Source organism: Bombina bombina, unplaced genomic scaffold (assembly GCF_027579735.1).
Source record: "Bombina bombina isolate aBomBom1 unplaced genomic scaffold, aBomBom1.pri scaffold_2403, whole genome shotgun sequence".
Classification (NCBI taxonomy): Eukaryota; Metazoa; Chordata; class Amphibia; order Anura; family Bombinatoridae; genus Bombina; species Bombina bombina.
The window spans coordinates 1-25,931 of NW_026512351.1; the positions used below are offsets into that span (position 1 = coordinate 1).

The 25,931-nt window shown below is 41.6% G+C and overlaps 1 protein-coding gene and 1 non-coding gene across 2 annotated transcripts; both read right to left on the reverse strand.

Annotated features, from left to right (window-relative positions):
- Positions 1-8,510: 8,510 nt before the first annotated feature.
- On the reverse strand, positions 8,511-23,737 carry LOC128644253 (cytoskeleton-associated protein 5-A-like; the record flags this gene model as incomplete). Its single annotated transcript, XM_053696933.1, has 4 exons — positions 8,511-8,636; positions 15,660-15,745; positions 16,080-16,224; positions 23,543-23,737. Coding segments are annotated over 4 exons (552 nt in total), but the record flags the coding sequence as incomplete, so codon positions are not given.
- Positions 8,781-8,892, reverse strand: LOC128644254 (small nucleolar RNA SNORD67). Its single transcript, XR_008399965.1, has one exon. It is a non-coding gene; the product is annotated as a small nucleolar RNA SNORD67 (small nucleolar RNA).
- Positions 23,738-25,931: the final 2,194 nt, after the last annotated feature.

Below are 25,931 nucleotides of genomic sequence, written 5' to 3' on the forward strand. Positions count from 1 at the left end.
GATATAATCATATCAAAATACCCAGAATAAATGATTCCTCAAGGCTAAATATGTGTTAATAATGAATCGATTTAGCCCAGAAAAAGTCTACAGTCTTAATAAGCCCTTGTGAAGCCCTTATTTACTATCTTAATAAACATGGCTTACCGGATCCCATAGGGAAAATGACAGCTTCCAGCATTACATCGTCTTGTTAGAATGTGTCATACCTCAAGCAGTAAGAGACTGCACACTGTTCCCCCAACTGAAGTTAATTGCTCTCAACAGTCCTGTGTGGAACAGCCATGGATTTTAGTTACGGTGCTAAAATCATTTTCCTCATACAAACAGAAATCTTCATCTCTTTTCTGTTTCTGAGTAAATAGTACATACCAGCACTATTTTAAAATAACAAACTCTTGATTGAATAATAAAAACTACAGTTAAACACTAAAAAACTCTAAGCCATCTCCGTGGAGATGTTGCCTGTACAACGGCAAAGAGAATGACTGGGGTAGGCGGAGCCTAGGAGGGATCATGTGACCAGCTTTGCTGGGCTCTTTGCCATTTCCTGTTGGGGAAGAGAATATCCCACAAGTAAGGATGACGCCGTGGACCGGACACACCTATGTTGGAGAAAGATTTGTCCCTTCAAAAGAAACTGTAAAATTCTAGGAATTCTAAAAGAATGCCAAGAGAATTTATGAGAACACCATAAAAACATAATTTATGGGGGGGCGTGTCCGTGCTGTGTCCTGGACAGGACGCATTTTCTGTGGGGTCCAGAGGAATTTTAATAATCCGCCGATTATTATCCTTAAACAGAAGGAGTGGAACATATCATCTAAATATTTCACAGTGCTGGCTATTGTGGCACCATATTTTTCTACTTTTTGTTGTTTGTATGATACTGGAAGCCCAGATCGGAGTTTAAGGGCCTATGGCGGCGGCCTTCTTTTCCTAGGCAATCACCTCCCCCCCGGGTAGAGCCGGGTGATCAGTGCTGTCTGAACAATCAGACTTACTGAATCTCTACAACCCATAATACTGGACTGTACATTGACAAACTAAGTAAACTTCTACTCTGCCGGGACCTCCAGAAGGGCAAAGAAATAACTCATGTCGGGGGAAGGCAACCTAGAGCTCTTGGAGGGCATACCGATGAAACTTGCATCCCTCATGCGCCGACTCATGGAGTCTGCACCTTACGACTACCTAATACACAGATTACAAGAGACAGAGGAGGCTACAGGGCATCAGGCTATTTCTATATCTACAGAGCCGAACATAAAACAACATCCCTACATAGTCGCAGCAAATAGTGACGAAAACCCACAACATGGCTGTCAAAGAAAATGGTAGAGATCTGTTCATTGGGGAACATTGCTCCCTGCAAGCATCCCTAAGCGAGATGGCTTCCTGCACACACACACCGCCAACCAAGTATAAAGATTGTGAGCCGCGCCTCAGTGACAAATACACCCCGCACGGATTTCAGCCTGACCCATTACATCAACAACTAGATGATTCGGTCCGCCTGCTCACTACCCTGTCATATACGGGGGACCCACTACAACCACGGGCGGCCTTAATGTCTATCCTGGGGAAAAGCAGCCGCACCTTCTCACGGCACACCACTGTGGACACTAAAGCATGGACATTACTATGCCCTGCAGTCCAAGCGAGCGGAGGGGATATAAAACCACAAGACGGGAGATCGATAATCACCGGACTATTTATTAGTCTACCTGGAAGACAACGTTCCAGCCACAAAAGAGAACGGCACGGTACCTGCTATGTGGCGATGCTGAAAAGGACACGCTTATGGTTTGACACTGGTTGAAGGGACTGCGGTATGACAGATGCCAGTTTGTTATGCTGTTTAAAGCAGTGGCATCGAGTATAAGCTCTGTTCAAAAGTTCTGTTAACTGTTTATTATTTGTGACACTGTGGGGTCGGTGGGTTGGGGGATGATTCCGTGCGAGCTTATATGTATTATGTGGGCACCGCCAAGAGAATTTTTCTTTTTTTTCTTGCCATGATATAGGGGATCATAACTTGATGTTACTGTCACCACACCATGACACTGGGGATGTTTGTGCAATATGGGGAGACGGCCAGCTCCATTATATAATTATTGAATAGCGACTCAAACAGACACACAGGTGGAGCCCAAGATGTTATATGCTTTAACAGTAAAGCCCAACTATATTTAGAGCCCTGACCCCCCCCCTCCTCCCTCATTAGACAGCTTTGCACTCTGCTTATCGATTGTTATAGGGCATGTTCAACGCAGAGTATGAGAAGGTGAAGCCACAGGATATAATCCTCCTCACACAGGTTCCTAGTTTATAAAATTGCTCCCTACCAATGGCATAAGCCCCCTACAGTCCCCCATGATAATTTCCCTAAGAGGTCCTAGCGAATACATCTCTAGCCAAGTTAATATATCATCTGAGGCTGATTACCTTCTACTGCAGTTTTGTGTTTTTTTTAATAGTTATATATGGGTTTTGTTTGTACTTATTTATCCCTACATATTTTCTATGCATCGAATGTACGGATCCAAGAGTGGTCCAAGATATTCCCTGTCCCTTGTTTCCCACCTTACTTCTATAAATTTCCAATACTGCTCAAATGTTTATCTGTCACAGACCCAAGAGTGGTCTATATAAATATAAAATTGGAATTCATTCTCTACCCTAAAAATGCTCAAACTGTTTGTTTTCATCTTCCCTAGTTCTCCCCCTTACCGTTATATATTCCCATTATTGTTCATATATATATATCCGCCAGAAGCCCAAGAGTGGTCTACATAATGAGAAAAATGGGATTAATTATGGCATACGCTGCAATTAATAGGTGTCTTCAAATCCTGATATGACTGTTCATAAGCATGCCTCACACCTTTAAACAGCTTATCCAATGGTCTATTGTGATGAAGCATAATACTGAAATAGCCTGGATATATTGTGTACGCATTTGATTTATGCCATGTATGTCGTTTATCAAAATAAAGCTCTTTTGGGAAAAAAAAAAAACAAAAAAAAAACAAAAAAACAATTTATGTAAGAACTTACCTGATAAATTCATTTTTCACATTGGCAAGAGTCCATGAGCTAGTGACATATGGGATATACAATCCTACCAGGAGAGGCAAACTTTCCCAAACCTCAAAATGCCTATAAATACACCCCTCACCACACCCACAATTCAGTTTAACGAATAGCCAAGAAGTGGGGTGATAAAGAAAGGAGTAGAAAGCATCAACAAAGGAAATTTGGAAATAATTGTGCTTTATACAAAAAATCATAACCACCATAAAAAGGGTGGGCCTCATGGACTCTTGCCAATATGAAAGAAATTACATTTATCAGGCAAGTTCTTACATAAATTATGTTTTCTTTCATGTAATTGGCAAGAGTCCATGAGCTAGTGACATATGGGATATCAATACCCAAGATGTGGAGTCTTCCACTCAAGAGTTACTAGAGAGGGAGGGAATAAAAATAAAAACAGCCATATTCCGCTGAAAAAATTAATCCACAACCCAAAACAAAAATAAGTTTATTTTCATTTTTGAAAGAAAAAAACTTAAATCAAAAAGCAGAAGAATCAAACTGAAACAGCTGCCTGAAGAACTTTTCTACCAAAAACTGCTTCTGAAGAAGCAAAAACATCAAAATGGTAGAATTTAGTAAATGTATGCAAAGAGGACCAAGTTGCCGCTTTGCAAATCTGATCAACTGAAGCTTCATTCTTAAAGGCCTACGAAGTGGAGACTGATTTAGTAGAATGAGCTGTAATCCTCTGAGGCGGGGCCTGACCCGACTCCAAATAAGCTTGATGAATCAAAAGTTTCAACCAAGAAGCCAAGGAAATAGCAGAAGCCTTCTGACCTTTCCTAGGACCAGAAAATAAAACAAATAGACTGGAAGTCTTCCTGAAATCTTTAGTAGCTTCCACATAATATTTCAAAGCTCTTACCACATCCAAAGAATGTAAGGATCTTTCCAAAGAATTCTTAGGATTAGGACATAAGGAAGGGACAACAATTTCTCTACTAACGTTATTCGAATTCACAACCTTAGGTAAAAATTAAAAAGAAGTCCGCAAAACTGCCATATCCTGATGAAAAATCAAAAAAGGAGACTCACAAAAAAGAGCAGATAGCTCAGAAACTCTTCTAGCAGAAGAGATGGCCAAAAGGAACAACACTTTCCAAGAAAGTAGTTTAATGTCCAAAGAATGCATAGGCTCAAATGGAGGAGTCTGTAAAGCCTTCAGAACCAAATTAAGACTCCAAGGAGGAGAAATTGATTTAATGACAGGCTTAATACGAACTAAGGCTTGTACAAAACAGTGAATATCAGGAAGTATAGCAATATTTCTGTGAAATAAAACAGAAAGAGCAGAGATTTGTCCTTTCAAGGAACTTGCAGACAAACCCTTATCCAAACCATCAAGAGAAACTGTAAAATTCTAGGAATTCTAAAAGAATGCCAGGAGAATTTATGAGAAGAACACCATGAAATGTAAGTCTTCCAAACTCTATAATAAATCTTTCTAGAGACAGATTTACGAGCTTGTAACATAGTATTAATTACTGAGTCAGAGAAACCTCTATGACTTAGAACTAAGAGTTCAATTTCCATACCTTCAAATTTAATGATTTGAGATCCTAATGGAAAAACGGACCTTGAGATAGTAGGTCCAGCCGTAACTGAAAAGGCCAAGGCGGGCAACTGCCCATCCGAACCAGATCCGCATACCAAAACCTGTGTGGCCATGCTGGAGCCACCAGCAACACAAAAGACTGTTCCATGATGATTTTGGAGATCACTCTTGGAAGGAGAACTAGAGGCGGGAAGATGTAAGCAGGACGATAACACCAAGGAAGTGTCAGTGCATCCACTGCTTCCGCCTGAACATCCCTGGACAGGTATCTGGGAAGTTTCTTGTTTACATGAGAGGCCATGAGATCTATCTCTGGAAGACCCCACATCTGAACAATCTGAGAAAACACATCTGGATGGAGAGACCACTCGCCTGGATGTAAAGTCTGGCGGCTGAGATAATCCGCCTCCCAATTGTCTACACCTGGGATTTGCACAGCAGAGATTAGACAGGAGCTGGATTCCGCCCAAGCAAGTATCCAAGATACTTCTTTCATAGCTTGGGGACTGTGAGTCCCACCCTGATGATTGACATAAGCCACAGTTTTGATATCGTCTGTCTGAAAACAAATGAACGGTTCTCTCTTTAGCAGAGGCCAAGACTGAAGAGCCCTGAGAATTGCACAGAGTTCTAAAATATTTATTGGTAATCTCGCCTCTTGAGATTTCCAAACCCCTTGTGCTGTCAGAGATACCCAAACAGCTCCCCAACCTGAAAGACTCGCATCTGTTGAGATCACAGTCCAGGTTGGCTGAAGAAAGGAAGCCCCTTGAACCAAACAATGGTCATCTATCCACCATGTCAGAGATTGTCATACATTGGGATTCAAGGATATTAATTGTGATATCTTTGCATAATCCCTGCAACATTGATTCAGCATGCAAAGCTGTAGAAAACTTCCATGCACATAGCCACTGAAGGGAATGACTGAGACTGAAGGAGCCGGCATGCTGCGACAAATTTTAAACGTCTCTTGTCTGTTAGAGACAGAGTCATGGACACTGAATCTATCTAGAAGCCTAAAAAGGTGACCCTTGTCAGAGGAATCAAGAAACTTTTTGGTAAATTGATCCTCCAACCATGTTTCCGAAGAAACAATAGTTGATTCGTGTGAGATTCTGCAGTATGTAAAGACTGAGCTAGTACCAAGAAATCGTCCAAATAAGGAAACACCACAATACCCAAATACCCAAACACTTAAAAACAGGAGGGGGAACAAAGGGGACACCTGGTCTATCCCACTCCCTAGTAACGATATCCGCAATCCTCTAAGGGACCGGAAACGCATCCGTGTAAACAGGGACCTCTAGGTACTTGTCCATTTTACACAATTTCTCTGGGATCACCAAAGGGTGGCAGTCATCCAGAGTAGCTAATACCTCCCTAAGCAAAACGCGGAGGTGTTCTAGTTTAAATTTAAAAGCCAATGTATCTGAATCTGTCTGAGGAGGAACCCTTCCAGAATCAGAGACTTCTCCCTCAGACATCAAATACCTCGCACCCACTTCAGAGCGTTGTGAGGGTATATCGTATACGGCTACCAAAGCGTCAGAATGCTCATAATCTGTTCTTAAAACTGAGCTATCACGCTTTGAAGGTAAGACGGGCATATTAGATAAGAAGGCTGTAAGAGAATTATCCATGACTGCCGCTAAGTCTTGCAATGTAAAAGGGGTAGACGCACTAGAGGTACTAGGCGTCGCTTGCGCGGGCGGAACTGGTTGTGACACTTGGGGAGAGGCAGATGGGCTACCCTCGTTACCTTCAGTCTGAGAATCATCTTGGGCCACATTCTTAAGTGCAACAATATGATCTTTAAAGTGTATAGACATATCAGTACAAGTGGGACACATTCTGAGAGGGGGTTTCCACCATGGCTTCTAAACACATTGAACAAGGATTTTCCTTAGTGTCAGACATGTTTAACAGACTAGTAGTAAACACAAGCAGGCTTGGAAATCACTTTAATCAAATAAACACAATTTGAAAAAACATTACTGTGCCTTTAAGAAATAAAAAGAGCACACAATTTTACAAAACAGTGAAAAATGCAGCAATCCTTTTGAAATTTTCACCATATGTACCTAAAGCCTTAATAAGATTGCACCACAAGTTGCAGAACGATTAACCCCTTAATGCCCAAACCAGAGCAGCCTAAAGCCAACACCCGGTTAAAAATACTACAGCACCTTGCCACAGCCTTGCTGTGGCCCTACCTGCCCTTAGGGATCAGATGTGGGGGATGAAAGCTTCTTTAAGGCCCTCAAACAGCAGCAGGACCCTCCATGTGAAGCAGCATGAACTTGTCTGCAATTCTAAGTGCGCATCTGAGGCACGAAATTAGGCCCCTCCCACTCTACTCCGGAGTTGTGAGGCCTACTAAATCACTCCTAAGTGAATAAAAAACAGCCATGTGGGTAATAACCCCAGAAAGAACCCAAAAGGGCTTTCTAAGTGTCTTGCAAAAAGATTTTTCCTTAACTAAACAATCGATTGCCCTTAATAAGTGTCAACCAGTATATCAGCCCTGTTATGTAAGCATTCAATTCATTACTAAGTCTGAACATAGCTTACCCTCCCCTCATGGGGATATTGTCAGTCTCTTCTAGCATTATCTCAGTTTTGTCTAGAAATAAAATGACTGAACCTACCTTATTGCAGATCACCCTGCAAACTGTTCCCCCCAACTGAAGTTTTCTGGTATTCCTCAGTCCTGTGTGGGAACAGCAGTGGATTTTAGTTACAACATGCTAAAATCATTTTCCTCTCAGCAGAAATCTTCATCACTTTTCTGCCAGAGAGTAAATAGTACAAACCGGTACCATTTTAAATAAACTTTTGATTGAAGATAGTAAAAACTACAATTCTAACACCACATTCACTTTACCCTCCCGTAGAGAGACCCTAGTGCTTAGAGCCGGCAAAGAGAATGACTGGGGGGTGGAGCTAGAGGGGGAGCTATATGGACAGCTCTGCTGTCTGCTCTCTTTGCCACTTCCTGTAGGGAAGGAGATTATCCCACAAGTAAAGGATGAATCCGTGGACTGGATACACCTTGCAAGAGAAATTGAAAAACAAGTCAAATTAGAAAAAGACTGAACACCAGGTAAGAAAAAAAGTTTTAATAAACTTCCCAAACATGATTACTATACTGAAACTGTTTAGACTGCAAAGGGAAATACATAAAGCGCCAAACCATAGCTGAGAGTGTCTTAAATAATGATACATACTTACCGAAAGACACCCATCCACATATAGCAGATAGCCAAACCAGTACTGAAACAGTTATCAGTAGAGGTAATGGTATATAAGAGTATATCGTCTATCTGAAAAAGGGAGGTAGGAGATGAATCCCTACGACCGATAACAGAACCCTTGAAGATTTCCCGTGAGAAACCATAAAATCATTAGGCAATAGTCTCTTCACATCCCTCTGACAAAACACTGTACTCAGAGGAATTGGGCTTCAATATGCTGAGAAGCGCTCATCATAGAAGAAAAATCAAGCACAAACTTCACCACCTCTATAGGAGGCAAAGTTTGTAAAACTGAATTGTGGGTGTGGTGGGAGGTGTATTTATGGGCATTTTGAGGTTTGGGAGACTTTGCCCCTTCTGGTAGGAATTTATATCCCATACGTCACTAGCTCATGGACTCTTGCCAATTACATTAAATAAATATATGTTATGGGGGACTGTGGACCATCATTTTACAAAAGAAAAAAGCTTCACAAATTGATAATGGATGTAATATTAGAAAGTCTCTAAACTTCCATGACCCAGAGCATGCACTTTTAAATTTAGACTTTGGTGTCTCTTTAAAAGGACTGGTATAAGAAACTATGGGTCCTTACCTTGAGTGCCTTTTCATCTTTTATCCTCTGCTCTTTTCCGTTGGGAACAATGATGAATATTGGGCCAGAACGGTCTTCCTCATCCTTTGCCTTTGAACTACTTGGCACTTTTTTCCCAGGAACCACCTTAAGGGATAAGTAAGAGAAAAAAAAGTGTGTGTGGGGGGGGGGGGGGGGGGGGGGGGGACATTAATAAAGTTAAAGCAAATTTAAAAACTAAACATGAGGGAGGTCTGCATAAAGACAAGGTTAAAGTCAATCTGTAAGCTGTGTGGAGTCAGCTGGCCCCTGTGCACTTGGTTCTGTCACCAGCCCGATTCTGAAAAGTTTCATAGCACAGCACCGCACCATGGTTCCTTCTGCGCAACTCATAATCCTCCAAAAGATTCTAGGTGAAGACTAATTTATTAAAATAATCCAAGTGACCCAACAACCAGAATGTGAACAATGTTAGGTGCAAAGTGAAATTTTAAATTATACATGTGAAAAGGGGAATGGAGAGACTCCAGTGCTTAAAAGCCTATTCACCAGTATTCGGTACCTGCTTAGCCGGCTTGGCTTTGGTCAAGCTGGTATTTGCTTTGGACATACTGTTATTAGCTTCAGATGACCCTGATGGAGTCTACAGAGAAAATTATGTTTATCCATGATTAACTTTAAAAACATAATTTATGCTTACCTGATAAATTCCTTTCTTCTGTAGTGTGATCAGTCCACGGGTCCATCATTACTTGTGGGATATTAACTGCTCCCCTACAGGAAGTGCAAGAGGATTCACCCAGCAGAGTTGCTATATAGCTCCTCCCCTCTACGTCACCTCCAGTCATTCGACCAAGGACCAACGAGAAAGGAGAAGCCAAGGGTGTAGTGGTGACTGGAGTATAATTTAAAAAATATTTACCTGCCTTAAAAAACAGGGCGGGCCGTGGACTGATCACACTACAGAAGAAAGGAATTTATCAGGTAAGCATAAATTATGTTTTCTTCTGTTAAGTGTGATCAGTCCACGGGTCATCATTACTTGTGGGATACCAATACCAAAGCAAAAGTACACGGATGACGGGAGGGATAGGCAGGCTCTTTATACAGAAGGAACCACTGCCTGAAGAACCTTTCTCCCAAAAATAGCCTCCGAGGAAGCAAAAGTGTCAAATTTGTAAAATTTGGAAAAAGTATGAAGCGAAGACCAAGTTGCAGCCTTGCAAATCTGTTCAACAGAGGCCTCATTCTTAAAGGCCCAAGTGGAAGCCACAGCTCTAGTGGAATGAGCTGTAATTCTTTCAGGAGGCTGCTGTCCAGCAGTCTCATAAGCTAAACGAATTATGCTACGAAGCCAAAAAGAGAGAGAGGTAGCAGAAGCTTTTTGACCTCTCCTCTGACCAGAGTAAACGACAAACAGGGAAGACGTTTGTCGAAAATCTTTAGTTGCCTGTAAATAAAATTTAAGGGCACGAACTACATCCAGATTGTGCAAAAGACGTTCCTTCCTCGAAGAAGGATTTGGGCACAAGGATGGAACAACAATCTCCTGATTGATATTCCTGTTAGTGACTACCTTAGGTAAGAACCCAGGCTTAGTACGCAGAACTACCTTATCCGAGTGAAAAATCAAATAAGGAGAATCACAATGTAAGGCTGATAACTCAGAGACTCTTCGAGCCGAGGAAATAGCCATTAAAAATAGAACTTTCCAAGATAACAACTTTATATCAATGGAATGAAGGGGTTCAAACGGAACACCCTGTAAAACGTTAAGAACAAGGTTTAAACTCCATGGTGGAGCCACAGCTTTAAACACAGGTTTAATCCTGGCCAAAGCCTGACAAAAAGCCTGAACGTCTGGAACTTCTGACAGACGCTTGTGTAACAGAATGGACAGAGCTGAGATCTGTCCCTTTAAGGAACTAGCGGATAACCCCTTTTCTAAACCTTCTTGTAGAAAAGACAATATCCTAGGAATCCTAACCTTACTCCAAGAGTAACCTTTGGATTCGCACCAATATAGGTATTTACGCCATATTTTATGGTAAATCTTTCTGGTGACAGGCTTCCTAGCCTGTATTAAGGTATCAATAACTGACTCAGAAAAACCACGCTTTGATAAGATCAAGCGTTCAATTTCCAAGCAGTCAGCTTCAGAGAAGTTAGATTTTGATGTTTGAAAGGACCCTGAATCAGAAGGTCCTGTTTCAGAGGTAACGACCAAGGTGGACAGAATGACATGTCCACCAGATCTGTATACCAAGTCCTGCGTGGCCATGCAGGCGCTATTAGAATCACTGATGCTTTCTCCTGTTTGATTCTGGCAATCAATCGAGGAAGCATCGGGAAAGGTGGAAACACATAAGCCATCCTGAAGGTCCATGGTGCTGTCAAGGCATCTATCAGGACCGCTCCCGGATCCCTGGATCTGGACCCGTAGCGCGGAAGCTTGGCGTTCTGTCGAGACGCCATGAGATCTATCTCTGGTTTGCCCCAACGTGGAAGTATTTGGGCAAAGACCTCTGGATGAAGTTCCCACTCCCCCGGATGAAAAGTCTGACGACTTAAGAAATCCGCCTCCCAGTTCTCCACTCCCGGGATGTGGATTGCAGACAGGTGGCAAGAGTGAGACTCTGTCCAGCGAATTATCTTCGATACTTCCATCATTGCTAGGGAGCTTCTTGTCCCTCCCTGATGGTTGATATAAGCTACAGTCGTGATGTTGTCCGACTGGAACCTGATAAACCCCCGAGTTGCTAACTGGGGCCAAGCCAGAAGAGCATTGAGGACTGCTCTCAATTCCAGAATGTTTATTGGAAGAAGACTCTCCTCCTGATTCCATAGTCCCTGAGCCTTCAGAGAATTCCAGACAGCGCCCCAACCTAGTAGGCTGGCGTCTGTTGTTACAATTGACCAGTCTGGCCTGCTGAATGGCATTCCCCTGGACAGATGTGGCCGATAAAGCCACCATAGAAGAGAATTTCTGGTCTCTAGAATGGAATGAAGGACACGGCATGCATTTTGAAGTTTTGTTAACCTGTCCTCTGTCAGGTAAATCTTAATTTCTACAGAATCTATCAGAGTCCCCAGGAAGGGAACTCTTGTGAGTGGAAAGAGAGAACTTTTCTCTTCGTTCACTTTCCATCCATGCGACCTTAGAAATGCCAGTACTATCTCTGTATGAGATTTGGCAGTTTGAAAGCTTGAAGCTTGTATCAGTATGTCGTCTAAGTACGGAGCTACTGAAATTCCTTGCGGTCTTAGTACCGCCAGAAGAGTGCCCAGAACCTTTGTGAAGATTCTTGGAGCCGTAGCCAGTCCGAATGAAAGAGCTACAAACTGGTAATGCCTGTCTAAAAAGGCAAACCTTAGATACCGGTAATGACTTCTGTGAATCGGTATGTGAAGGTAAGCATCCTTTAAATCCACTGTGGTCAAGTACTGACCCTCTTGGATCATGGGCAAAATTGTTCGAATAGTTTCCATCTTGAACGATGGAACTCTTAGGAATTTGTTTAGGATCTTTAAATCCAAGATTGGCCTGAAGGTTCCCTCTTTTTGGGAACTACAAACAGATTTGAGTAAAACCCTTGTCCTTGTTCCAACCGTGGAACTGGATGGATCACTCCCATTAATAAAAGATCTTGTACGCAGCGTAGAAACGCTTCCTTCTTTGTTAGGTTTGTTGACAACCTTGACAGATGAAATCTCCCTCTTGGGGGAGAGGATTTGAAGTCCAGAAGGTATCCCTGAGATATGATCTCTAACGCCCAGGGATCCTGAACATCTCTTGCCCAAGCCTGGGCGAAGAGGGAAAGTCTGCCCCCCACTAGATCCGGTCCCGGATCGGGGGCCCTCAATTCATGCTGTCTTAGGGGCAGCAGCAGGTTTTCTGGCCTGTTTGCCCCTGTTCCAGGACTGGTTAGGTTTCCAGCCTTGTCTGTAGCGAGCAACAGCTCCTTCCTGTTTTGGTGCAGAGGAAGTTGATGCTGCTCCTGCTTTGAAATTACGAAAGGAACGAAAATTGGACTGTCTAGCCTTGGCTTTGGCCTTGTCCTGAGGCAGGGCATGACCTTTACCTCCTGTAATGTCATCAATAATCTCTTTCAAGCCGGGCCCGAATAAGGTCTGCCCTTTGAAAGGAATATTAAGCAATTTAGATTTAGACGTAACATCAGCTGACCAGGATTTTAGCCACAGAGCTCTGCGTGCCTGAATGGCGAATCCTGAATTTTTAGCCGCAAGTTTAGTTAAATGTACTACGGCATCTGAAATAAATGAATTAGCTAACTTAAGGAATTTAAGTTTGTGTGTGATGTCATCTAGTGTGGATGATTGAAGTGTCTCTTCCAGAGACTCAAACCAAAATGCTGCTGCAGCCGTGACAGGCGCAATACATGCAAGAGGTTGCAATATAAACCCTTGTTGAACAAACATTTTCTTAAGGTAACCCTCTAATTTTTTATCCATTGGATCTGAAAAAGCACAGCTATCCTCTACTGGGATAGTGGTACGCTTAGCTAAAGTAGAAACTGCTCCCTCCACCTTAGGGACCATTTGCCATAAGTCCCGTGTGGCGGCGTCTATTGGAAACATTTTTCTGAATATAGGAGGGGGTGAGAAAGGCACACCGGGTCTATCCCACTCCTTAGTAACAATGTCAGTAAGTCTCTTAGGTATAGGAAAAACGTCAGTACTCGTCGGTACCGCAAAATATTTATCCAACCTACACATTTTTTCTGGGATTGCAACTGTGTTACAATCATTCAGAGCCGCTAATACCTCCCCTAGTAACACACGGAGGTTCTCAAGCTTAAATTTAAAATTTGAAATGTCTGAGTCCAGTTTATTTGGATCAGAACCGTCACCCACAGAATGAAGCTCTCCGTCTTCACGTTCTGCAAACTGTGACGCAGTATCAGACATGGCCCTTGCATTATCAGCGCACTCTGTTCTCATCCCAGAGTGATCACGTTTACCTCTTAGTTCTGGTAGTTTAGCCAAAACTTCAGTCATAACAGTAGCCATATCTTGTAATGTGATTTGTAATGGCCGCCCAGATGCACTCGGCGCTACAATATCACGCACCTCCTGAGCGGGAGATGCAGGTACTGACACGTGAGGCGAGTTAGTCGGCATAACTCTCCCCTCGTTGTTTGGTGAAATATGTTCAATTTGTACAGATTGACTATTTTTTAAAGTAGCATCAATACATTTAGTACATAAATTTCTATTGGGCTCCACTTTGGCATTAACACATATAGCACAGAGATATTCCTCTGAATCAGACATGTTTAACACACTAGCAAATAAACAGCAACTTGGAAATACTTTTCAAAGTAATTTACAAATAATATGAAAACGAACTGTGCCTTTAAGAAGCACAGAAAATATTATAACAGATAAAATAATTAAGTTATAGCATCAATCTTTGTCAGAATATACAGTTTTAGCAAAGGATTGTTCCCCTCAGCAAATGATAACTAACCCAGGCAGCAGAAAAAAATACAAATAAACGTTTTTTATATCACAGTCAATACAATCAGCACAGCTCTGCTGTGAATGATTACTTCCCTCAAAAAAGACTCTTGAGATCCCTGAACTCTGTAGAGATGAACCGGATCATGCAGGAAGAAAATGAACCTCTGACTGAGTTTTTCTGATGCATAGTGAAAGCACCAAAATGGCCCCTCCCCCACACACATAACAGTGAGAGGGATCAGTGAACTGCTCTAATTTAAATCAAAACTATTGCCAAGTGGAAAAAAAGTGCCCAAAACATTTTTTCACCCAGTACCTCAGAGAAAAAAACGTTTTTACATGCCAGCAAAAAAACGTTTTACCTCAATAATTAATTGTCATTTAAAACCTATTGCAAGTCCCTGCAAAATAGGTTAAGTCTATGTATACAGTTTAAAAGCCAGAGAAGTACCATTTCCCAGAAAACTGAAGTGTAAAATATACATACATGACAGCCTGATATCAGCTACATCTACTGCATTCAAGGCTGAGTTTACATTATAACGGTATGGCAGGATTTTCTCATCAATTCCATGTCAGAAAATAATAAACTGCTACATACCTCTTTGCAGATTAATCTGCCTGCTGTCCCCTGATCTGAAGTTTACCTCTCCTCAGATGGCCGAGAAACAGCAATATGATCTTAACTACTCCGGCTAAAATCATAGAAAAACTCAGGTAGATTCTTCTTCAAATTCTACCAGAGAAGGAATAACACACTCCGGTGCTATTATAAAATAACAAACTTTTGATTGAAGATATAAAAACTAAATATATCACCATAGTCCTCTCACACATCCTATCTAGTCGTTGGGTTCAAGAGAATGACTGGGGGTGACGTAGAGGGGAGGAGCTATATAGCAACTCTGCTGGGTGAATCCTCTTGCACTTCCTGTAGGGGAGCAGTTAATATCCCACAAGTAATGATGACCCGTGGACTGATCACACTTAACAGAAGAAATATTAATTTTTCATACCTAGCAAAAGTAGCTACTAAACACCCTAGCTAATATTAGCAATTCCCTGATAATTCGAATGCTTGGAAGGATGTTTAGATTACTACATAATATGGTAAAATTTACATATGTTCCTTAAAGGATATTAAAGAGTGTTACTTTAGTAAAATCAAATGTTAAATCAAAGTAAACAAACTACTCACTTGTTTTCATGAAAAATTAGCGCACAGAAATTCTCAGTGTAGCCACTACTTGAAGCTAGATAAGAGAGCCAACTTGTTGGCAACTTAGATTTGCCCATGCTCAGGACAAGCATAATGCAAACTGACTCCATGTTTATCAAGTATTTAACTTAATACTAAACCAGCTAATGTTACTCTAGAAGTTTTATGACATCAAGCTAGATATGCCTTCTTGCAGAGGCCACATCCTCCTTGTAGGGATGTAACAGGAAGCAGTGGACACTGCACAAATGAAGTTTAAAAAAGAAATAGTAAAATCCATTTAAAAATGATTAACACCCATTGCAATATTTTCTATTAAGTATAAATAACTGATAAGATTTATTATAAAAATGAAACAACGTTTCATATCCCTTTATGAACACCAACAGTAAGGGAATATCAGACCACCAAATCTTATATTATATATTTATTATAAAAATAAAACACAAAAAAAAAAAAAACCATACCTTTGCTTTGGAAGCTGAAGCTCCTGTTTTGTTTTTCTTTGGATCTGGTTTGGCATCCATGGTAGAGTACCCAGTATCCGAAGAAGCTTGAAAAGAAGAGAAGTCCAAATTATATGATATTCCTCTATCTTAGAATGTTGCTTACTTATTTAGGAACTAATAATTTTAAAAATACCATCTTGTTACCAGACACTAGCACATTCAAAAAGCATTAAAATAAATCTCTAGTGGGATTTTCTGGGATCTGTGTGACTGCAAGAATATTTGGAAGGGGAAGAAAATGTAACCAATTGTTAAAATGGTTTATTTTTGACTAGTCTACTTCTTGAGCTCTGCAGAAACAAGAACATTTTACTGGATACACTGGTACTGGGTCCAAATTAAAGTAGATTCTGAATACAAGGTCAGATTTTACAATACCTGCAACAGGAGTAGGAGTTGGTGCAGATGGTTGAACAGCTCCACCTTGTGGTTTGGAAGACGCCTTCCCAACAGGCACAGGTTTGGAGGGCATATTTGCTTTAGCCTTCTCCAGTAATGCAACAACTTGATCCTTGGATGCTGGCTGAGCAAAAACAGGAGTGTTACATATGAGTCACTATCATGAAAACTATTAGGCAATGCTTGTAAATAACTGACTGCACTACAAGTTCACAACTAAAGATTATAGCATTATACTAAGGACTAATTTATTTATACAAATTATGACCCTTAGGGAAGTCTCCCTAAAGGTGATGGTGGGAAACCAGAATTGGACTTGTTCCCAATGCATTATATCTTTGTATATGAGAATGTATTCTCTCTCTGAAGGATATTACCTGCATTACTAATACGTTTGTAGTTACTTACTGTCCTAAAAGTTAATTAGGTCACCTTATAAAAATAAAATAAAAGGAGAACTCCGTAAGAAGGCAAGTTATAGTCATACATGATCAGCAGACAATTTTCAGAGGTATTTTACAAGAAAAGTAATTAAAATAATGACTGCCTATTACATAGTTTTGTTAATGTATGAGGGATTTACTTTTTAGTACAATGCTCCTACATACAAAATCGGAAGGCTGGAGGAGATGTAGGGATGTAACAAAACAGCTGCAAACTAAAGGGACATTGCACAGTATTTTTCTCCATTTACAAATGTGCTTTCGATTATCCATTTTACATGCTGGAGTGCAATTAAATTGTTGACAAAATTCCTAATTTACCTTTATTTTATCATATGAAATGTGTTTGCCTGATGAAACCACCAGACATTGCCAGGGAGGTGGACAGAGGGATACCAACATGTTCATTTTCAATTGCTCTTTGAGTATTTGTTTTTATACAGAAAGAGAAAAAATCATGAGGCCTTTTGGTATAGAGAAAAACATAAGATCTGTGTTGCCAGCATTTTCAGCCCATTTCAATTGGCAAAAAACATAATTTATGCTTACCTGATAAATTCCTTTCTTCTGTTGTGTGATCAGTCCACGGGTCATCATTACTTCTGGGATATTATCTGCTCCCCTACAGGAAGTGCAAGAGGATTCACCCAGCAGAGTTGCTATATAGCTCCTCCCCTCTACGTCACCTCCAGTCATTCGACCAAAGACCAACGAGAAAGGAGAAGCCAAGGGTGTAGTGGTGACTGAATTATAATTTAAAAAAAAAATATGTACCTGCCTTAAAAAACAGGGCGGGCCGTGGACTGATCACACAACAGAAGAAAGGAATTTATCAGGTAAGCATAAATTATGTTTTCTTCTGTTATGTGTGATCAGTCCACGGGTCATCATTACTTCTGGGATACCAATACCAAAGCAAAAGTACACGGATGACGGGAGGGATAGGCAGGCTCATTATACAGAAGGAACCACTGCCTGAAGAACCTTTCTCCCAAAAATAGCCTCCGAAGAAGCAAAAGTGTCAAATTTGTAAAATTTGGAAAAAGTATGAAGCGAAGACCAAGTTGCAGCCTTGCAAATCTGTTCAACAGAGGCCTCATTCTTAAAGGCCCAAGTAGAAGCCACAGCTCTAGTGGAGTGAGCTGTAATTCTTTCAGGAGGCTGCTGTCCAGCAGTCTCATAGGCTAAACGTATTATGCTACGAAGCCAAAAAGAGAGAGAGGTAGCAGAAGCTTTTTGACCTCTCCTCTGTCCAGAATAAACGACAAACAGGGAAGAAGTTTGGCGAAAATCTTTAGTTGCCTGCAAGTAGAACTTGAGGGCACGAACTACATCCAGATTGTGTAGAAGACGTTCCTTCTTTGAAGAAGGATTTGGACACAAGGAGGGAACAACAATCTCTTGATTGATATTCCTGTTAGAGACAACCTTAGGTAAGAACCCAGGTTTAGTACGCAGAACTACCTTGTCTGAGTGAAAGATCAGATAAGGAGAATCACAATGTAGGGCTGATAACTCAGAGACTCTTCGAGCCGAGGAAATAGCCATTAAAAATAGAACTTTCCAAGATAACAATCTTATATCAATGGAATGAAGGGGTTCAAACGGAACTCCCTGTAAAACGTTAAGAACTAAGTTTAAACTCCATGGCGGAGCAACAGTTTTAAACACAGGCTTGATCCTAGCTAAAGCCTGACAAAAGGCCTGGATGTCTGAATTTTCTGACAGACGCCTGTGTAACAAGATGGACAGAGCTGAGATCTGTCCCTTTAATGAGCTAGCCGATAAACCCTTTTCTAAACCTTCTTGTAGAAAAGACAATATCCTAGGAATCCTAACCTTACTCCAGGAGTAATCTCTGGATTCACACCAGTATAGGTATTTACGCCATATTTTATGGTAAATCTTTCTGGTAACAGGCTTCCTAGCCTGTATCAGGGTATCAATAACCGACTCAGAAAACCCACGTTTTGATAAAATCAAGCGTTCAATTTCCAAGCAGTCAGCTTCAGAGAAGTTAGACTTTGATGTTTGAATGGACCCTGAATCAGAAGGTCCTGCCTTAGAGGTAGAGACCACGGCGGACAGGATGACATGTCCACTAGATCTGCATACCAAGTCCTGCGCGGCCATGCAGGCGCTATTAGAATCACTGATGCTCTCTCCTGTTTGATTTTGGCAATCAATCGAGGAAGCAGCGGGAAGGGTGGAAACACATAAGCCATCCTGAAGTTCCAAGGTGCTGTCAAAGCATCTATCAGAACCGCTCCCGGATCCCTGGATCTGGATCCGTAGCGAGGAAGTTTGGCGTTCTGGCGAGACGCCATGAGATCTATCTCTGGTTTGCCCCAACGTCGAAGTATTTGGGCAAAGACCTCCGGATGAAGTTCCCACTCTCCCGGATGAAGTCTGGCGACTCAAGAAATCCGCCTCCCAGTTCTCCACTCCCGGGATGTGGATTGCTGACAGGTGGCAAGAGTGAGACTCTGCCCAGCGAATTATTTTTGATACTTCTATCATTGCTAGGGAGCTTCTTGTCCCTCCCTGATGGTTGATGTAAGCTACAGTCGTGATGTTGTCCGACTGAAACCTGATGAACCCCCGAGTCTTTAACTGGGGCCAAGCTAGAAGGGCATTGAGAACTGCTCTCAATTCCAGAATGTTTATTGGCAGGAGACTTTCCTCCTGACTCCATTGTCCCTGAGCCTTCAGAGAATTCCAGACAGCGCCCCAACCTAGAAGGCTGGCGTCTGTTGTTACAATTGTCCAGTCCGGCCTGCTGAAAGGCATCCCCCTGGACAGATGTGGCCGAGAAAGCCACCATAGAAGAGAGTTTCTGGTCTCTTGATCCAGATTCAGAGTGGGGGACAAATCTGAGTAATCCCCATTCCACTGACTCAGCATGCACAATTGCAGCGGTCTGAGATGTAGGCGTGCAAAGGGAACTATGTCCATTGCTGCTACCATTAAGCCGATCACCTCCATGCATTGAGCTACTGACGGGAGTTGAATGGAATGAAGGACACGGCATGCATTTAGAAGCTTTGTTAATCTGTCTTCTGTCAGATAAATCTTCATTTCTACGGAATCTATAAGAGTCCACAAGAATGGAACCCTTGTGAGAGGCAAGAGAGAACTCTTCTTTTCGTTCACTTTCCATCCATGCGACCTTAGAAATGCCAGAACTAACTCTGTATGAGACTTGGCAGTTTGAAAGCTTGAAGCTTGTATCAGAATGTCGTCTAGGTACGGAGCTACCGAAATTCCTCGCGGTCTCAGAACCGCCAGAAGGGCACCCAGAACCTTTGTGAAGATTCTTGGAGCCGTAGCCAATCCGAATGGAAGAGCTACAAACTGGTAATGCCTGTCTAAGAAGGCAAACCTTAGATACCGGTAATGATCTTTGTGAATCGGTATGTGAAGGTAAGCATCCTTTAAATCCACTGTGGTCATGTACTGACCCTTTTGGATCATGGGTAAGATTGTCCGAATAGTTTCCATTTTGAACGATGGAACTCTTAGGAATTTGTTTAGGATCTTTAAATCCAAGATTGGCCTGAAAGTTCCCTCTTTTTTGGGAACCACAAACAGGTTTGAGTAAAACCCTTGTCCTTGTTCCGACCGCGGAACCGGATGGATCACTCCCATTAATAATAGATCTTGTACACAGCGTAGAAACGCGTCTTTCTTTATTTGGTTTGTTGACAACCTTGACAGATGAAATCTCCCTCGTGGGGGAGATAATTTGAAGTCTAGAAGGTATCCCTGAGATATGATCTCTAGCGCCCAGGGATCCTGGACATCTTTTGCCCAAGCCTGGGCGAAGAGAGAGAGTCTGCCCCCCACTAGATCCGGTCCCGGATCGGGGGCCCTCGGTTCATGCTGTCTTAGGGGCAGCAGCAGGTTTTCTGGCCTGCTTGCTCTTATTCCAGGACTGGTTAGGTTTCCAGCCTTGTCTGTAACGAGCAACAGCTCCTTCCTGTTTTGGTGCAGTGGAAGTTGATGCTGCACCTGCTTTGAAATTCCGAAAGGGACGAAAATTAGACTGTCTAGCCTTAGCTTTGGCTTTGTCTTGAGGTAGAGCGTGGCCCTTACCTCCTGTAATGTCAGCGATAATTTCTTTCAAACCGGGCCCAAATAAAGTTTGCCCCTTGAAAGGTATATTAAGTAATTTGGACTTAGAAGTTACATCAGCCGACCAGGATTTTAGCCACAGCGCCCTACGTGCCTGAATGGCGAATCCTGAATTCTTAGCCGTAAGTTTGGTTAAATGTACTACGGCCTCCGAAACGAATGAATTAGCTAGTTTAAGGACTCTAAGCCTGTCCGTAATGTCGTCCAGCGTAGCGGAACTAAGGTTCTCTTCCAGAGACTCAATCCAAAATGCTGCCGCAGCCGTAATCGGCGCGATGCATGCAAGGGGTTGCAATATCAACCTTGTTGAACAAACATTTTCTTAAGGTAACCCTCTAATTTTTTATCCATAGGATCTGAAAAAGCACAGCTATCCTCCACCGGGATAGTGGTGCGCTTAGCTAAAGTAGAAACTGCTCCCTCCACCTTAGGTACCGTTTGCCATAAGTCCCGTGTGGTGGCGTCTATTGGAAACATCTTTCTAAATATTGGAGGGGGTGAGAACGGCACACCGGGTCTATCCCACTCCTTAGTAACAATTTCAGTTAATCTCTTAGGTATAGGAAAAACGTCAGTACTCGCCGGTACCGCAAAGTATTTATCCAACCTACACATTTTCTCTGGTATTGCAACAGTGTTACAATCGTTAAGAGCCGCTAAGACCTCCCCTAGTAATACACGGAGGTTTTCCAATTTAAATTTAAAATTTGAAATATCTGAATCCAATCTGCTTGGATCAGAACCGTCACCTACAGAATGAAGCTCTCCGTCCTCATGCTCTGCAAGCTGTGACGCAGTATCAGACATGGCCCTAGAATTATCAGCGCACTCTGTTCTCACCCCAGAGTGATCACGCTTGCCTCTTAGTTCTGGTAACTTAGCCAAAACTTCAGTCATAACAGTAGCCATATCTTGTAATGTTATCTGTAATGGCTGCCCAGATGTACTAGGCGCCATAATATCACGCACCTCCCGGGCGGGAGACGCAGGTACTGACACGTGAGGCGAGTTAGACGGCATAACTCTCCCCTCGCTGTTTGGTGAAATTTGTTCAATTTGTACAGATTGGCTTTTATTTAAAGTAGCATCAATACAGTTAGTACATAAATTTCTATTGGGCTCCACCTTGGCATTGGAACAAATGACACAGGTATCCTCCTCTGAATCAGACATGTTTAACACACTAGCAATAAACATGCAACTTGGTTACAATCTTATTTAACAAAAACGTACTGTGCCTCAAAGAAGCACTAAACGATTAAATGACAGTTGAAATAATGAACTGAAAAACAGTTATAGCATCACTCTTTAAAAACAACATAACTTGTTAGCAAAGGTTTGTTCCCATTAGTGAAGCAACACTAATTAAATTTTAAACATAAAAATCACAGAGCAACGTTTTAAAACACAGTCACTATATAAATCTCACAGCTCTGCTGAGAGAATCTACTTCCCTTCAAAGAAGTTTGAAGACCCCTGAGTTCTGTTAGAGATGAACCGGATCATGCAGAAAATATAAGTGTAACTGACTGGAAATTTTTGATGCGTAGCAAAGAGCGCCAAAAACGGCCCCTCCCCCTCACACACAGCAGTGAGAGAGAAACGAAACTGTCATAATCAAAACAAGCAAACTGCCAAGTGGAAAAATAATGCCCAAATATTTATTCACTCAGTACCTCAGAAATGCAAACGATTCTACATTCCAGCAAAAACGTTTAACATGATTAAATACCTATTAAAAGGTTTAATGTATTTTTACAGAGTAATTCCGGTGAAATACCATCCCCAGAACACTGAAGTGTAGAGTATACATACATGTCATTATAACGGTATAGCAGGATTTTCTCATCAATTCCATTCAGAAAATAAAAACTGCTACATACCTCAATGCAGATTCAACTGCCCGCTGTCCCCTGATCTGAAGCTTTTACCTCCCTCAGATGGCCGAGAAACAGCAATATGATCTTAACTACTCCGGTTAAAATCATAAGAAAAACTCTGGTAGATTCTTCTTCAAACTCTGCCAGAGAAGTAATAACACGCTCCGGTGCTATTGTAAAATAACAAACTTTTGATTGAAGTTATAAAAACTAAGTATAATCACCATAGTCCTCTCACACCTCCTATCTAGTCTTTGGGTGCAAGAGAATGACTGGAGGTGACGTAGAGGGGAGGAGCTATATAGCAACTCTGCTGGGTGAATCCTCTTGCACTTCCTGTAGGGGAGCAGATAATATCCCAGAAGTAATGATGACCCGTGGACTGATCACACATAACAGAAGAAAACCCTATTATACAAAAATAACCCTACAATTCGCAATTTTCCACACTGCAGCTGGTATATTAACAGAAGCACATTAAAAAAGGGTAAGTAAACACCTTGAGATTTTAATATAAAAGTGTAATGCACAGTAAAACAACTTTGTAATATAATTTACTTTGCCTACCCTCCTTCAGTCAATTTAGCTAAAAAAATAAATTAAATAAAAAATTTCCAAACATCCTGCAGACTTCTCAAGGTTATCTCTGCCACACGGTATCCCTAACAGGCTTAGATAAGAAATGCAAAACTGTAGACTCATACTAATATGTAGATTTAAGCCCAGTGGCTCATCCAAATAATGCAAGCTGTGGGTTGAGTTTGGCTATTAAACACTTACAGCAAAAAGATTCTAATTTATTTTAAACATGGTTAAACTTGACTGATATGCTATTCTATAGAAAGACAAAAGAAGTGTAACAAAGTTTTACTGTCCCTTTAATGGGAAACCAATTTTACAGTACACTGTTCCTTTAAAAATTTCTTCATTTCTCTAGGAGGAAGCACTGAATGTTGTATCCTTTTAAGCTTGTGAATCACATTACCTTGAGTTTGCCAGTAGCTTTGGACATCTTTTCAAACCCAATATGCATCATGAACATTGGAAGGGCCTCCTGAGCCTTTTTGCGCACATCCCCATTGCGATCTTCAAGGCAGCAATACAGATAGGGAACACAGTTCAGCAAATCAGAAGGTACTGCACGCAAGGTGGGAAGCTTCTCTGCCAGCCAACCCAAGAGCTGGAAACAATAAAATAAGTCCATAAACAGAGCACAACATTGTATAAGTGCACAGGTCATGTGAAACAAACCACTAAAGATGAAAGGGGAACAAACAGTTTCCATACATCTGCTTCTGTTAATATGGAAGAAGCATTAACCTTTACATATCTTAAATCCTAGACAAATTACAGTATTCAAGGAGTTTATACTTTGATATATTTTACCATAATAAATGAAGCAAAGATTCTACACACAAGGTATAGTATTTAGACCCTTAAATGAGCAATAAATATAGTAGTTTAGTGTTGTCAATAGACTAAATATGTTGCTGTATGAAGTATGTCACTACAAGCACACTAACTGTAGAACTAGAAAAAAGCACATTTTGTTGAGTAAGAAGACACCCATCTCCCAACTAAGTGGTCACACTGGTTCCCTTTGCATACAGGTGATAAGGAATGCACTAGCCCCACTCAACAATGAGCATGATTCAGAAAGAACTTGGTATATTAAAAAACAAAATTATGCTTACCTGATAATTTCATTTCCATCAAGGGGAGGAGAGTCCACGGCTTCATTCATTACTGTTGGGAATTAAGAACCTGGCCACCAGGAGGAGGCAGACACACCCCAGCCAAAGGCTTAAATACCTCCCCCACTTCCCTCATCCCCCAGTCATTCTGCCAAGTGAACAAAGAACAGTAGGAGAAATATCAAGGTATAAATGGTGCCAGAAAATTAATTAAATTTAGGTCCACCCACCGGAGATACGGGTGGGAGCTGTGGACTCTCCTCCCCTTGATGGAAATGAAATTATCAGGTAAGCATAATTTATGTTTTCCATCTAAAGGGGAGTAGAGTCCACAGCTTCATTACAGTTGGGAACATATACCCAATCTCTAGAGGACACTGAATGAAACCGGGAGGGCAAAAGGCGGACCCTAATCTGAGGGCACCACAGCCTGCAAAACATCTCTCCCAAAAACAGCTTCCGCAGAAGCAAAAAACAGAATTTATGCTTACCTGATAAATTACTTTCTCCAACGGTGTGTCCGGTCCACGGCGTCATCCTTACTTGTGGGATATTCTCTTCCCCAACAGGAAATGGCTCCGCCTACCCCAGTCATTCGACCGACGTAAAGGAGGAATATGCATAGGAGAAATCATATGATACCGTGGTGACTGTAGTTAGAGAAAATAATTCATCAGACCTGATTAAAAAAACCAGGGCAGGCCGTGGACCGGACACACCGTTGGAGAAAGTAATTTATCAGGTAAACATAAATTCTGTTTTCTCCAACATAGGTGTGTCCGGTCCACGGCGTCATCCTTACTTGTGGGAACCAATACCAAAGCTTTAGGACACGGATGAAGGGAGGGAGCAAATCAGGTCACCTAGATGGAAGGCACCACGGCTTGCAAAACCTTTCTCCCAAAAATAGCCTCAGAAGAAGCAAAAGTATCAAATTTGTAAAATTTGGTAAAAGTGTGCAGTGAAGACCAAGTCGCTGCCTTACATATCTGATCAACAGAAGCCTCGTTCTTGAAGGCCCATGTGGAAGCCACAGCCCTAGTGGAGTGAGCTGTGATTCTTTCAGGAGGCTGCCGTCCGGCAGTCTCATAAGCCAATCGGATGATGCCTTTAAGCCAAAAAGAGAGAGGTAGAAGTTGCTTTTTGACCTCTCCTTTTACCTGAATAAACAACAAACAAAGAAGATGTTTGTCTGAAATCCTTTGTAGCCTCTAAATAGAATTTTAGAGCACGAACTACATCCAAATTGTGTAACAAACGTTCCTTCTTTGAAACTGGATTCGGACACAAAGAAGGCACAACTATCTCCTGGTTAATATTTTTGTTAGAAACAACTTTCGGAAGAAAACCAGGTTTAGTACGCAAAACCACCTTATCTGCATGGAACACCAGATAAGGAGGAGAACACTGCAGAGCAGATAACTCTGAAACTCTTCTAGCAGAAGAAAATTGCAACCAAAAACAAAACTTTCCAAGATAGTAACTTAATATCTACAGAATGTAAGGGTTCAAACGGAACCCCTTGAAGAACTGAAAGAACTAAATTGAGACTCCAAGGAGGAGTCAAAGGTTTGTAAACAGGCTTGATTCTAACCAGAGCCTGAACAAAAGCTTGAACATCTGGCACAGCCGCCAGCTTTTTGTGAAATAAGACAGATAAAGCAGAAATCTGTCCCTTCA